The sequence below is a fragment of the Idiotropiscis lumnitzeri genome, chromosome 3 (assembly GCF_059441095.1).
Source record: "Idiotropiscis lumnitzeri isolate Australia: NSW breed Sydney's pygmy pipehorse chromosome 3, RoL_Ilum_1.0, whole genome shotgun sequence".
Taxonomy (NCBI): domain Eukaryota; kingdom Metazoa; phylum Chordata; class Actinopteri; order Syngnathiformes; family Syngnathidae; genus Idiotropiscis; species Idiotropiscis lumnitzeri.
In genome coordinates, this window is record NC_142393.1 from 5,275,763 (window position 1) to 5,289,777 (window position 14,015).

Below are 14,015 nucleotides of genomic sequence, written 5' to 3' on the forward strand. Positions count from 1 at the left end.
TATCTCACTCATTTTACACCATGACAAAGCAAGAACGTTTTGATGCACATTTATTATAAAATGAAATAAAGAACTAGACATTTTTTTTTCTGTGACACATTGTCCTCATCTTGGAGATGTTTTGACATGTTGAATGCGTAATGCCAGTTAAATTGTTGGTAATGTAGAGCAAGTTTGTCTTTAGTCCAGTGCGGTTATAACAAAAAAAAAATCAGAAGGTTCTGAGAAAAAGTTAAGATTCTTAATCTAAACGTAAAATTGTCAGCAATATTTGTTATTCAAAAATTAAATGAAAGCTTCTCTTTTTTTTAAATTTCAAATTGTAAAAAAACACAATTCAAGAGTAATTTTGTTTAACATTTTTAACGTTGACTGTTGCATAATTCAGGTTTGGCTATTTTTATTAAAAAAATAATAGGAATCTAAAGTTCAAATGTTATAAGATGCCACACTTTATTTTAAGTTATAAAAAAGAATGACATCTTGTCACATTTTTTTGAAAATTATATTAAAAAAAATGTAAGCAAAACGTGTTTCAAGACATCACAGTACTTTTTGTTCATTTTTTCCAGGTATTGGCTATTTTATTAAAACATTAGCATTTTTCAAGATACCACACTACTTTGTTTAATGTAAAAATTCGCAAGTGAATGTTTCGAAGATATCGGCTATTTTACGAACAAAATGAAAAGTAGAATAGTCAACTTAACGGAACAAGCTACCACGTGCACTAATGCGCTATCTATCTATCTATCTATCTATCTATCTATCCTAAAGTAAACGTAGAACTTCAAGTCCCATAATGCATTGCGTCATTACACTCCGAGGAAGTTGTAGAACTCCCCCAAAACGCCAGTTTGGACGCAGTAAGGAGGTAAAATGCGGAACTTTTTTTTGAAACAGTAATCGTGAGCAGCGACGGCTTATACATTTTTGCAATGTCGAGTGTTGCTTCTAGATAACTTTATTGTTAGCATTTAGCACGACGAACCGCATCCTAAACGGCATCCACGTGGCGTGTAGGTGTGTGCGTATGTTTTGAGTCTGTGTCAATTTGAAGTTTGTGTGTCTCATTGTGCGTGGTGTGTTTTTTTTTTTCTTCACCAGTCTGCAGGCTGAACACTGAGAAGACGCGTCTTCCTCCTGATCGGGCTCCGGCTAACTCCCGCTTTGTTAAAAACTCTCAGGTTGGTGTTGCTATGATTCTGGAATGTAACATGTTTCCGTTGAAGTTATTCTTTTGCAAGTGTAGACGCGTTTAATACAAATTTGCAGTACATAGTTGGGTGCAAGTTGCTTGTTAATTTGCACTGTGTTGATTTTGAAATGTAAAATTATTCTGTATGGCAAAATTTCTCAGTCTGTGTACATCAGTAGAAATACAGTCGTGTTAAAAAAAAAAAGAACTGATGGAAGTTGAAGTGTTGGACTGATTCAACTTCTGCACTTTGGGAAACGTACATACTCTGAAATGCGCTTGAGAACAAAAAATAAAAATGAATTTGTGCTGTGAATCCATCCGTCCATCAATTATCTCATCTGCTTATCCTCACGAGGGACGTGCTGTGGCCTATGATCTACAAAAACCCTTTGAATAACTCAACAACTCCCCGCTAAAAAAAAATATATATATATTTGTAATTATTTTTGCAGTTTTTTAAACTAATACCTAATAATAGTTGACAACTTTTTTAGCTATCACAACAAAGGTGTCTTGACAACATGAAGTGCCGGTAACACGTCACAAAAATTTTTAACAATGTAATGCATAGGGAATATTCTGCTTATCTGATTATGTTGTGTCATTCACATTAATGCTTCATGGTTCACATACCTCCACGTTGCTTCGCCGCTTTAGATGTCCCTTAGAGCTCAATCAATCAATCAATCAAAAGCTCAACCATGGTGGAATTAATTCTTTTTTATTTTTATGCATATGTCTGGACTCACCTTGGGGTGAACTGTGCCCCCGCAATTTTTTTACTTTTAGGTTAATGAGTGTGTTTGGTGGACACTGATACACATAAAGCCTGTAACCGTTGCGCTCGGGATAAGGAAGGCAAATTTCATCAGGCTAATCGCAGCGTGCCACTGATGAGATCACATGGTGGCAAACAAACGTCACGAGGGTCCTAATCATTGTGACTGTCAGCTCTTTGTACCGCACTAAATTATCAACACAAGGAGGCAAGGAAAGGAATTCAAAATGTTCACTCCGGTTTAAGAAAAAAAACTATGTACGTTCATGCGCCTGACAAGAAGCTTGTCGCTTTGTTTTGTGTTTTTGTTCGGCCTGATTGGGCCCATCTAAGCGTGACAATGCAAGATAATATAAAACCGCAGTTGCCTGAAAAGGTCAGCGCTTCGTCGCCGCTTGACCTTTTATTCCAAACAGTTGGTGTAATTAGACGACATGGAGTGGTAAAAGGTCATTTTCCCATCTTGCAGGTGTCATGGCTGAACGGGTGCTGGTGGTTGGCGGAGGAGGGCGGGAGCACGCTCTGGCGTGGAAGCTAGCCCAGTCGCAGCACGTGCAGCAAGTCCTGGTGGCGCCGGGGAATGCTGGGACGGTCGACTGCGGCAAAATTTGCAACTCGGGTAAGAATACATTATGTATTTATGTGTACATACAAATGTACAGGTATTATTTTTTTTACTTAAAATTCCATTCAATTAATGGCAAATCCCGTCTACATTATTTTTTACCAGACTTGGAAAACAAAGTAAAATATTTGATAGCACATGCTCAGTACCCTAAACTATTATTTGCTGGTGGTCTAAATAGTAATCTCTTGGAGCGCAGACTCTGTTTATTGAACTCATCCTACCAGTGAGCAGCAGAACAGTAAAAGTCATCTCTTTAGCTCACGGACAATCCACTAACAGTTGGATTGAGCGAAGCTCGATTAGTCATGCCTGGAGTGTCAAGCAGAAGCCTCAAAGTGGCGGTTGTTGTCTTGGACGCTAGCAACAGAGCTAACACGCTAACCCACACATCGAAATAACAACACAAACAATACGGGCTTGTATCGTACATTAGATGTTTTTATATCGCACTATGATTGGCAGACATGATTACTGCATTTGGGCGGGGAGAATTACCGAATTTCTTGACTAAACGGGAATAACGGCAATAAGCAGTTTCCATGCAAAACTGGTTGATTTCCCACCAAACGCAAAAATAAATGCGTAGTTGAGAAATATTGGGGAAAGAAAATCTATGAACAGGTGAGTCTGTGTGTGCTTCACCGAAAATATAAATTAGAAACTCAAAAAAAATAAATTTTTTTTTAAATTTATTATAAATTTTTTGCTCTGAACTAACGCTTTTTATATTTGAAAGTGGCTAAACAATTCTGTCATCAAATTGTCCTTCTCACTCCAGAGGTCTCCGTGAATAACCACGCCATATTGGCTCAGTTTTGCAAGGATCACCACGTGGGGCTGGTGGTGGTCGGGCCCGAGGCTCTGCTCGCAGCAGGTAAGCTCAGCGTTTCCGCTGAAGTCTTCCTCTCGTGCTGCTCAGCCTCGTCATCGCCGATGCTGTCCGAGCAGGTATCGTGGACGACTTGACGGCGGCGGGAGTGCCGTGTTTTGGCCCAACGGCCAAAGCCGCCCAGTTAGAGGCCAGCAAGAGCTTCTCCAAGGCCTTCATGGAGCGCCACGGCATTCCCACAGCACGCTACGGCTCCTTCACCGACGCTGAGGAGGCGTGCGACTACATACGCACGTCCGTACAACTCTTTTTCTAAAAGTACATCTTCACTGGCCTGATCTCTTCATTTAACTCTTTCCGCGCCGTTGTCGTAAAAATGTTGTCAGTAGCAATCCTAACGAGGTGCACGAGTGAAGGCAACTACATTTGGTAGAAGCTTTTGATTGATCATAGTGATGTCACGTTAAATCTATTACAAAGAGTGTCATAAAATAGAGAAAATGTGATGGAGAATATTTCAATTTTGACATCGAAGCGATGATGTGATGTTCTTATTGACATGCGCACACACAGCTAAATACTAATACTACTAATTAGCCTGCAAATTGTTTGTAACATTTGTCCAATGTAAAATGTTACACTGGTGAATATCTGTTAAATCATTATTTTTCCATCAAAAGGACATTTCATTGTTATTTTATAGAAGAAAAAATCTGTTCAGATTTTTGCGGCATCACTCTAGCAAAAAAAAAAAAAATGGAATGAAAGTCGCTATTGTGCATAAAATAGATCATTTTACAAAAAAAAAAAAAATCTGTCTCTTCGGTTCAAAATCTTCAGATTTGGGTAAATGCAGCCCATTTTCTACTTGTGATTACTACCAAATGAAATAAGCGGAAAACAAACTTTTTTTTGTGATGGAAGAATAGAGTCTAAATTGGGTGGTTTCTGTCGTCATCAAACACAATCTTCTTGGAGATTTAAAAGAATAGAATGCTCAAAATTGTTTGGCACGCGATAGATTTTCTTTATTTTTTTAATGGTTGGCATTGAAAGAGAGAACGAAAAAAATAAAATAAATTTCTTTCCTTTTTGTGTTTCTCAGGGCTGACTTTCCAGCGCTGGTTGTGAAGGCAAGTGGCTTGGCGGCAGGGAAAGGCGTCATTGTGGCGCAGGACCAGGACGAAGCCTGTCGGGCTGTGATGGACATCATGAAAGTCAGTTGCGTTTTATGCGGGACGAGCAAAGTTGGGTGCATTGTTGTCATGTTTTTTTTTTAATTTAAAAAAAAAATTTTTTTTACACGCTGAATTTCAGGATCGAGCATTTGGGGATGCTGGCGACACGGTGGTGGTGGAGGAGCTCTTAGAGGGAGAGGAAGTATCTGTGAGTTCTTGAGGTCCTTTTTTTTTTGCCTGTTTCCCATACAGTAAAGCAACATTTTGACAGATGGGCAAAGAGACAAAATAAAACAAATAATTAGTAACGTAACTTTTGCTGATTGTAGCTGTGCTTGTTTTCACTTCGAGCCGGTCAAGTTTCCTGACCTGAAAAAGAAATAAACTGCTCGCACTTGCAGTGTCTGTGCTTCACCGATGGCTCCTCGGTGTCGCCGATGCCTCCAGCGCAGGATCATAAACGTCTCCAAGATGGCGATCGGGGGCCAAACACGGGCGGCATGGGAGCCTACTGTCCGACTCCTCAGGTATGTCTGCTCTTTTATTTATTTATTTAATTAATTAATTTATTTTTTCGGGGGGGGGGGGGGGTGTTTTGTGCATATTTTATGCACACACGGGTATTTAAAAAAAAAAAATTGTGACATTGAGAATGTTTACAAAGCACTGTGGCCGAGGCTGCAGGGCTGGATTGCATTTTAGTCACCAAGTTGCTGAATTCCACTTTTCAAGTTGTGTGAGGAGCATACAATGGACAGATCAACAAACAACAAAATTCATCTGCGCATCCAACAAAACTCATTTTGGCTCGACTTAATTTTTTGGCTTTGACATATTCAGGTTGGAAAATGGCTTGTAAAGTAACGGATCTTTGTCCGATTTAGCTGCTCAAGTCACAGGCTGAGAAAATCCGTTTGCATAAATTTACGAAGAAGTTTTTAGACACAAGAAACTAACTAAAGACTTAGTTTGTTTAATTTCACACTACTTCATGTGTGGCCCGGTCCAGAGATGCGTTTTCAGCATTTCCAGTTTGAAAATGAATTTCCCATTATGTCCCCTTTTTAAACAAGTTGAATTTTTTTGCTTCAGTCATGACTTGTACAGTTATATAAAGTGTTTTCAATCTACAAGAGAAACCAAGCCTCATGGAATCAAATGTATTAATTTGAAAGTAATTCTATCTGAAAAAAGCCATTTCTGGAAAATGAGTAGATTTAAAAAGAGATGAATTACATGTGTAAATTGATTAATGAAGATACTTTTGAATATACAATTAACCCCCACAATATTCTTAGGAAAAAAAAAAAAAGTGACCAGCCATACTGAAATCCGAGAGCTACTTCAGCAGAAATTTCCCAAAAGTTCCCAAAATATCTCATTGGACTAAAACGCAACCCATGGTTGTGTAACGAGTCTGCTTTTCATTTGTGTCGCGCAGGTGAGCGAGGAGCTGCTGGTGCAGATCCGAGAGTCTGTGCTTCAGAAGGCCGTCGACGGGATGAAGCAAGAGGGAACTCCTTATGTTGGCGAGTGCAGTTTCGCTACCAACTTGGCTCGTTTCCAACAACCTGCTCACGACATCATTGTCATGTGACTCTCCAGGAGTTCTGTACGCCGGGCTGATGTTGACCCAGCAGGGAATCAAAGTTCTGGAGTTCAACTGTCGCTTTGGAGACCCGGAGTGTCAGGTCTTGCTTCCCTTGCTGAAAAGCGACTTGTATGAGGTCATCTTGAACACCATGAAAGGCAAGCTGGCCTCTAGCGCCCCCGTGTGGCACCAGGACAAATCTGCCGTCACGGTGGTGATGGCGAGTGCCGGTTATCCTGGTGCCTACAGCAAAGGCGTGGTTCTCACCGGTAAGTGCTCAGGGTACTAATAAAGTTCGACCTAGAGCCGTGCCACAAATAGTCATAAAATCCCCAAGTAATTGCCTTGATTAATCTCTCAGCATCAGGCATCACTTGTACATACTTTTGTGACAGTAATGACTATTTTCCTAATAGTTTAGGACTTTCGCGCTATCTTGAGACATCTTAGAGCGTGCCCTAACCTTCCACCGCTTGCCCCTCAGGTCTGTCCCAGTTTGAGGACACGGCGATTCAGGTGTTCCACGCGGGTACAGCGCTCAAGGACAAACAAGTGGTCACCAGTGGCGGTCGCGTCCTGACCGTCACGGCGGTCAAGCCCTCTCTGGAGGCTGCGCTGCAGGCAGCCAATCAGGGCGTGGCGGCCGTGGGTTTCCCTGGTGCCGTGTACCGCCGCGACATCGGCCACAAGGCCATTGCCCATTTCAAGCGACGCAGGTGTGTTTGAACGCGGCTCAAAAGCATTTTATCTTCTGTACGGTTGCTGGCTCGTTTTTTTAAATAAACAAACTTTGGATGATCTCGTTGTTGCTTCTTCACTTGGAACGGCCGTCACTGTTAATTTTATGATTTGGAACACTGAAAGAGGCGTAATGCCGTGACAGCCGTGATTTGACCGTGTCTCTGACAGAGGCCTGACTTATAAGGACAGCGGCGTGGACATCGCCGCTGGCAACAAACTTGTGGACATGATCAAGCCTCTGGCCAGGGCAACTTCCCGTCCGGGTAATTTAACGTTTGCAAATAATCTGTTTTCCCATCTGCAGGAAATGTTCACACTTTTTTCTCACCAGGTTGTAACGCTGAGCTGGGAGGTTTTGCTGGACTCTTTGATCTTAAAGCCGCCGGGTTCATCGACCCGATTCTGGTTTCCGGCACTGATGGAGTTGGGACCAAACTTAAGGTGTGATTTTTATTATTTATTTATATTCTAAAGCAGATTACCATGGTACCAGGACTATGCATAAACTTTTAAAATGTGAGGTGCGAGTGTCATTTTATGATTTGGCCATCCACTCATTCGTCGCTGTAGTATCTGTGACGTTGAAGGAGTGTGCATCTCCAAAGGGTGGGCCCGGTTAAGTGATGAAATAGAATTATTTGCCCGCTAACCTGATAAATTTAATCAGTCATCAGTTATCCTGAGTTTAATTGTTGTTGTTGCCAGAAGGAAATTAAAGTTCAAATTGACGTGCATTTTGCCGTTTTATTTGATGAGTTTAAAAAAAGCTCTCTGCCTCATTCAGATCGCTCAGGCGTGTGGGCATCATGGCAGCTTGGGTCAGGACCTGGTGGCCATGTGCGTCAACGACGTCCTGGCTCAAGGTGCCGAGCCGCTCTTCTTCCTCGACTACTTCTCATGCGGCAGGCTGGACGTAAACGTGACCGCCACGGTGGTCGCGGGTATCGCCAAAGCGTGCGAGATGGCCGGCTGTGCTCTGCTCGGTAACCAACGCCGCCGCCGTCAGCATTTCCGCGGGACTGAGTTGCCATTTTGAATCATCAAACTTTGGATGTTCCAGGTGGCGAGACGGCAGAAATGCCCGGTGTCTACGCCGTGGGGGAGTACGACCTCGCTGGGTTTTGTGTGGGTGCAGTGGAGCGGGGCGCGCTGCTGCCTCGGTTGGCCGACATCACGGAGGGGGACCTCTTGATCGGCGTGGCGTCCTCCGGTATCCATAGCAACGGCTTCAGCCTGGTCCGCAAGGTCTTGGAGCGAACGCGTCTCAGCTACAACTCGCCAGCACCTTTTGGTAACCTCGGACAGACTCTTGGTAAGTGTGAGACTGAAGTAACACACTGTCATGTTTTTGGAGATGCCGGCTGTCGATTGGACGGATTTATTTATTTATTTTTTTTTCACTTTGGTTGATGAAATGAGTAAATATTCTTCAAAAACGAGACTTCAAGCTGTTTATTGCTTCTCTTGGCTGAAGATTGTCAAACTAAACATAACAAAAAGAATTCCATGACACGTATTTAAAACCGCTACATAGCCTCCGCTAATTTTATGCTAACGTACAAAATGGAACTCCATAGTGACACAAGCTAACAATTCGTATCTGTGCTGGTGTTGTTCATGAAAAGAATATCTGAACACAAATGAAGACAGAGCATATAAGAATACTCAGTCATAAATTCTTTATCCTCAGAGAAGAATGACTAACCATTGTGCCATACAGAGACTTCGAGAGAGGAGCTGAGTGTCCTGCCTCCTGGTGGCGGAGGTGTGCACACCAGAATGTGCATTGAAGGAGATGGCCTGACAAAAAGTCTTTATGGGAACATTAAACGTCATTCGTGGCCACAAATTTGTTATCTCACGTGCTCGTTATATCTATAAGTCACCCAAATTAATATTGTATGCGGCGTTAAAAAAAATCGAGCACAATAATAACGCTCCACCTCATTGAAAGTTGTAATTTTCCCCTTTGCAAATAAATTTACAATTGAGGATTTAATAATTTATTTCAATGCAAGTGAATTAGTGTAACTCTCAGGACGTCTTCCTTATTTTTCACAATGACCTCCAGGGGAGGTTTTGTTGACACCGACGAAGATCTACAGTCGTCTGCTCCTGCCAATCCTGCGCAGCGGCGCTGTCAAAGCGTACGCTCACATCACTGGCGGAGGACTTTTGGAAAACATCCCTCGGGTTCTGCCCCAGGCGCTTGCTGTGGATTTAGGTGAGGCGCACGTGACATGCGCAAAGGTCTCGGGACACCTGCGTTATATTAGGAATCATTGACAGTATTTTATTTATTTTTCAGATGCGTCTCGTTGGAGCATCCCGCCGGTGTTTTCCTGGCTGCAGAAGGAGGGTGGCCTCAGCGAGGGCGAGATGACCCGCACCTTCAATTGCGGCTTGGGTGCGGTGCTCGTGGTCGCCCCCGTGGACGCTCAAAGGGTCTTGCGGCAGCTGCAAGCCCACGAGGAGGCCTGGATCATAGGCGCACTCGCTCACAAGCCACCTGGTGAGAAGCGTCTGCAACCTCCGTGTGGGAGACGCACACAATACACACTTGCATTTGTGAATGTGCCGCCGCAGGTGCCGAGTCTGTGGTGGTCCGAAACCTCAAACACAGCCTGTTAAACACCGGTCCGGCCTCCAAGAACGGCACTTGCCTCTGCGATAGCAGCATTCCGCATAAGAGGACCAAAGTTGGGGTTCTCATCTCAGGCTCGGGTTTGTTTCTTTATTGTTTCATGAAGCGGGTTCATGTCATGGCGCAGATTCCGAACTCCGGCTCGGCTGTCTCCTCCAGGTACCAACCTTCAAGCGCTGATCGAGCAGGCCAAGCGCCCGTCGAGCTGTGCAGAGATCGTGGTCGTCATCTCCAACAAGCCTGGAGTGCAGGGTCTCAAGAGAGCGGCACTGGCTGGCATCCAGACACGGGTACTCGTTTTTTAAAGAGTTTCTGGAGATCAGTGCTTCTCAATTATTTTCTGTTAGGCCCCCCGCTGCAAGAAAAAAACCAAATTGTTTGAAAACAGATGTCAGGTGACATGTTTTTTAATCTTGATTTAAAAGCATTTCCACTGACAGGTTAGTAACCTAATTAATTTCACTTGCCTAATACAACATCCAAACTTTCAATCTTGAGGCCACGTCATACTGCTCGGCTCCCACACATTGAGCAAAGAGGCGGAGTTTGGACGACGTGAGGCCAGACGAGTCGTTTTGATTTCTGGAAAAGCATGACATTGACCATATTTGGGCGTATGAAATTTCTGTCCGATTGTGACGTGACGTGTCTGTGATTAAAACTAGGTGGTGGACCACAAACTGTACGGGAGCCGAGCAGAGTTTGACGGCACCATTGACCGCGTGCTGGAAGAATTTGGGGTAGAGCTGGTGTGTCTCGCTGGATTCATGCGGATCCTCACAGGCGCTTTCGTCAAGAAATGGAACAGTGAGTCCAAGGACTGATCATCACCATAAATCTTGAGTTTTTATCATTTTTTTTTTTAAACAAAGTCTCATCTTAGGTAAACTTTTGAACATCCATCCATCCCTGCTGCCGTCCTTCAAGGGCGTGAATGCCCAAAAGCAAGCTCTCCAGGCCGGCGTGCGGGTCAGCGGCTGCACGGTCCACTTCGTTGCAGTAAGTGAGTCGCGTTGTCATCCGAACAACACCGAAACTAAGACGAAACTTGTCATTTGTCTGTCAGGAGGAGGTGGACGCTGGGGCCATCATCGTGCAGGAGGCGGTGCCAGTGTTGCGCGGCGACACCGAAGAAAGTCTGTCGGACAGAATCAAAGAGGCCGAGCACAGGGCCTTCCCTGCGGCCATGGAGCTGGTCGCCAGTGGGGCCGTTCATCTTAGTGAGGACGGACGCGTCGTCCGTAGGGCCAATTTACAGCAATAGTACTAACACAGACAAGTAAATGTTTTGTCGTCTGACACTGTAGCAAAGCACGGCCTTTGGTGGAGGGAAAAAAAAAAAAAACATTCCATATTTGCATGAATGGTGACTGTTTGCTGGATAAATGCAAATTATGCACATTAAAACATTTCTTTAGGATTATTTTTATTTGTGGTGCGTTGGCTTCCAGTTTAGATATTACTGTAGTCCAGTGCATCTCAATTATTTTCTGTTACGCCCCCCCAAGCAAGAAGAAAACATTTCGCTTAAATAATATTTTATACATTTTCGTTGCAAAACAAACCTACACCGTAGAGTTAATACACGTTGCGCACAATGGGCAAGGAGAGCGCCACTGCCATCTACTGGAGTGGATGTGCAATTACACTTTATTGTAGTATGAAGGGAGAAAAAAAAAGCATGTTCACCAGGTTCACACTATCTGAGAAGCACTGCTGTCGTCCATGATTGATTTAACCGTACAGGTGACAGTGACTTCAAATTTCCTTTTTTTTTTTCTCTAAACCAGGGGTCTTCAATCCTGTTCCTCGAGGGTCGGTTTCCACAATGTGTTTTCCATCTCTCTCTGCTGGAAGACACCTGATTGAAATGATCAGCTTTTGCAGACTGATTATCTGATCAATTCCTGATCATCACAGTCAGGTGTGTTGCAGCTGGAAAACATCCAGGAAACTGGTCCTCGAGGAACAGGATTGAAGACCCCTTGCTTCACGTATGTTTGGACCGATGGAAGCGCAGGATTGTGAGTCTCTCGTTTCCAGCTCTGGTCGACAGGTGTGGCTTTCCCTGCAGACCGTATCCACTCAGCATCTGGATGATCTCCTCTAGTTGGTGAAGGAACAACAAAAAAAGGTGGGATGACACTGGATTATTTTAATTGAGGCAGCAAAAGTACGATCAATGTAATCACTGAAATTTCTCCAATGCGTAAATAGTAAGGTTATTTTAGTTAACAAAATAAAACGAGAAACAAAATGAAACATTTTTAACAAAATAAAAAACAAAAATGCTTTTTTAAGCAAATGGTAAAAAAAATATTTGTACAAAACTAATTGTGAAAATGTCCTGTTTTTGTCTTTTCAAGTCTTCAGGGGTTGACTTTAAATGTATTTATTTTTATTTCGTTATTACAGCACAGAAGTTAGCCAAAGAAAGAAGGTTGAAAAGTTATCTGAGATTTGATTTAAAAAAAAAAACGCCACGGGATGCCGTTGCTCCTCGACAACAGAAGTGCTTGCGTTTGGAATAGTTTCCATGCTTTAGTCACTTAATTTAGCCGAAACTCGACATAGGTAACAACTTGTGCTCACCTTTTTTGGTTCATTTATGGAAAAAATTTGATTACTTTTTTTTTTTTTTTTAAATCTTGCACACGTGAAAAAAAAACTAATAAGAGGACTAAACTAAAACAAAGCTTTTTTGAAAAAAATAAATAAATAAAACTAACAAAAACCGACAAACCAGCTGTGAAGACTAATTCAAAGCAATGTTATTTAATCCAAATGAAATAAAAACTATAAAGCTAAACTATTATAACCCTGATGAATATTTGCGTTTCAGTCTTTTGAGCAACTGAGTCAATTCAAGATCTATTCCACCTATCACCATCAGTGATTCCCAAATTATCCAATTTACTAAATTGGAACCAAAATTATTACTAATAATTTGTTCACCAAAGTGTTTTTGTAACCCATCCCCAACCTGAAAAACATCCCAGGCACCTGGATCATTCTCTGCTATGGTGACCAAGTAGAACAGCCCTCGAATGGACAGCAACTGGGACACGACGGGGAGAAATCTGTCGGTGACCTCACGACCTCGGCTCCCACCGGCCCAGGCAGCTTCTATGCGCGTGCTTCCCACCTTAGATGACACAAAAAAAAAAAAAAAACACAGCCCAACACTTACTCCCCCATGATCTCACGTTCATGACTTCACAACAACTTTAAGCGGCAAAGCCACCTCACTGGATGGTGTGACCACATACGGAGGGTTGAACAGGAGCACATCCGCTTGTCCACTCAAGCGGGGCAGCAGACTTTCCACCTAAAGCAAAGGGCAAAGGTCAAGTAGGAAAGTCAAGAGTTTAAGTTGTGCGTCGTAAGTGTAAAGCAGCGTCTGACCAGGTCTGTGATGATGGGCTCAAGTGACACGCTGTTGCGTGATGCCGTCCTGGAGGTGCACAGCGCTGCGGCGCGATTCACGTCCGTGCAACTAGAAAATACGCTCTCATTAACATGGAGATGCACGCAGAAGATTGAAAATTGTTGAGCAACTCACAAATAGATCGCCGAGGGTCCGAGCAGGGACGCGAGGAACGCGGACACCACTCCGGAGCCGCTGCCGACCTCCACGCACACGCACGGCCTGCTGACATTAGTGAGAAGCGTGTTGAAAATATGCTCACAAAAAAATTTGCAAGAGTGCGTGCGTGCATCATGACCTCATGCGCTGGAGCTTGCGAGCATCCTTTTCCAGCGCATCAATAAGTAGGAAGGAATCCTCCGACGGCTCGTAAACTTCGCTGAAGTCTCCACGTGCGGCGTGATCGTACAGAGGCGTGGGGTAGTTCGCCGACATGGCGACTTAAAAGCACACGTCCTTTCTCCTCGGGTCTGTAATCAATTTCTTATTAAACGCGACGCGATTGAGATTTCCTCACAAAACCGTACAACACGCCCGGTTTACTTCCTGGTACGTCACGCGTACGTACGCGATGACGTTTGCCTGCGTCTTCGTCACTTGCGTGATGTAGCTGCCATCTTGTGGACATTTTGGAGAACTACACTATTTGCTCGACTTGCCTTGAATCAATTATTGTTCACTTAAATTCTTTGCCATAGAAGATCAGTCATTAACAGTCTTCACGCAGTTTTGTTCACCCTGTTGTTAAGCAGCTGTTTGTCGAGGCGTATAAATTTCAAGAGCACTAAATAAATATTGGTATAGGTCTCTCGCTAGACCGGTTTTTCTTCTTTAGTCTTGTGCTGACAGTCTGTTATTTTCTGTTTCCAAAGTCATTTAAAATGGGGACAAAAAGGGAGATAAAACCGGTTTTAGCTTCAAATTTAAAGATGTTTTATTACTTGGTGAATGGACACCTAACCTTCCATGTCCACAAACTGTTGCCTCCTCTCCATATA

At 43.3% G+C, this 14,015-nt stretch overlaps 2 protein-coding genes across 4 annotated transcripts; one reads left to right on the plus strand and one right to left on the minus strand.

Moving 5' to 3' along the window:
• Positions 1-788: 788 nt before the first annotated feature.
• Positions 789-11,013, plus strand: gart (phosphoribosylglycinamide formyltransferase). Of its 2 annotated transcripts, XM_088291423.1 has the most exons (23): positions 819-874; positions 975-1,023; positions 1,108-1,187; positions 2,449-2,598; positions 3,386-3,481; positions 3,556-3,730; positions 4,542-4,653; positions 4,754-4,822; positions 5,016-5,141; positions 6,056-6,143; positions 6,220-6,474; positions 6,690-6,921; positions 7,115-7,209; positions 7,278-7,387; positions 7,731-7,929; positions 8,007-8,258; positions 9,018-9,170; positions 9,255-9,458; positions 9,533-9,670; positions 9,750-9,880; positions 10,256-10,397; positions 10,474-10,589; positions 10,657-11,013. In XM_088291423.1, the coding sequence occupies exons 4-23, from the start codon at positions 2,454-2,456 to the stop codon at positions 10,852-10,854; spliced, it is 3,036 nt and encodes a 1,011-aa protein (XP_088147549.1). In that variant the 5' UTR covers positions 819-874; positions 975-1,023; positions 1,108-1,187; positions 2,449-2,453; the 3' UTR covers positions 10,855-11,013. The 2 variants fall into 2 exon arrangements, with proteins under 2 accessions (XP_088147550.1, XP_088147549.1); XM_088291424.1 differs by lacking the exon at positions 975-1,023 and having other exon boundaries at positions 789-874.
• hemk2 (HemK methyltransferase 2, ETF1 glutamine and histone H4 lysine) lies at positions 11,000-13,585 on the minus strand. Of its 2 annotated transcripts, none has more exons than XM_088291426.1 (6): positions 13,316-13,585; positions 13,153-13,239; positions 12,996-13,086; positions 12,835-12,918; positions 12,574-12,735; positions 11,000-11,696 (listed from the first exon to the last, which is right to left on the minus strand). In XM_088291426.1, exons 1-6 carry the CDS (start codon positions 13,450-13,452, stop codon positions 11,676-11,678), a joined length of 582 nt encoding a protein of 193 aa, XP_088147552.1. In that variant the 5' UTR covers positions 13,453-13,585; the 3' UTR covers positions 11,000-11,675. The 2 variants fall into 2 exon arrangements, with proteins under 2 accessions (XP_088147552.1, XP_088147551.1); XM_088291425.1 differs by having other exon boundaries at positions 12,594-12,735; positions 13,316-13,584.
• Positions 13,586-14,015: the final 430 nt, after the last annotated feature.

What these genes read in the sequence shown, in the direction of transcription:
- gart (XM_088291424.1), top strand. Translation starts at nt 2,454, where the DNA reads ATGGCTGAACGGGTGCTGGTGGTTGGCGGAGGAGGGCGGGAGCACGCT. An exon ending in AGAGGGAACTCCTTATGTTG is followed by an intron (nt 6,144 to 6,219) that starts GCGAGTGCAGTT and finishes GTGACTCTCCAG; the next exon opens with GAGTTCTGTACGCCGGGCTG. An exon ending in GGTTCTCATCTCAGGCTCGG is followed by an intron (nt 9,671 to 9,749) that starts GTTTGTTTCTTT and finishes TGTCTCCTCCAG; the next exon opens with GTACCAACCTTCAAGCGCTG.
- hemk2 (XM_088291425.1), bottom strand. Translation starts at nt 13,452, where the DNA reads ATGTCGGCGAACTACCCCACGCCTCTGTACGATCACGCCGCACGTGGA. An exon ending in GGACCCTCGGCGATCTATTT is followed by an intron (nt 13,087 to 13,152) that starts GTGAGTTGCTCA and finishes CGTATTTTCTAG; the next exon opens with TTGCACGGACGTGAATCGCG. An exon ending in CATAGCAGAGAATGATCCAG is followed by an intron (nt 11,697 to 12,593) that starts GTGCCTGGGATG and finishes TTCACCAACTAG; the next exon opens with AGGAGATCATCCAGATGCTG.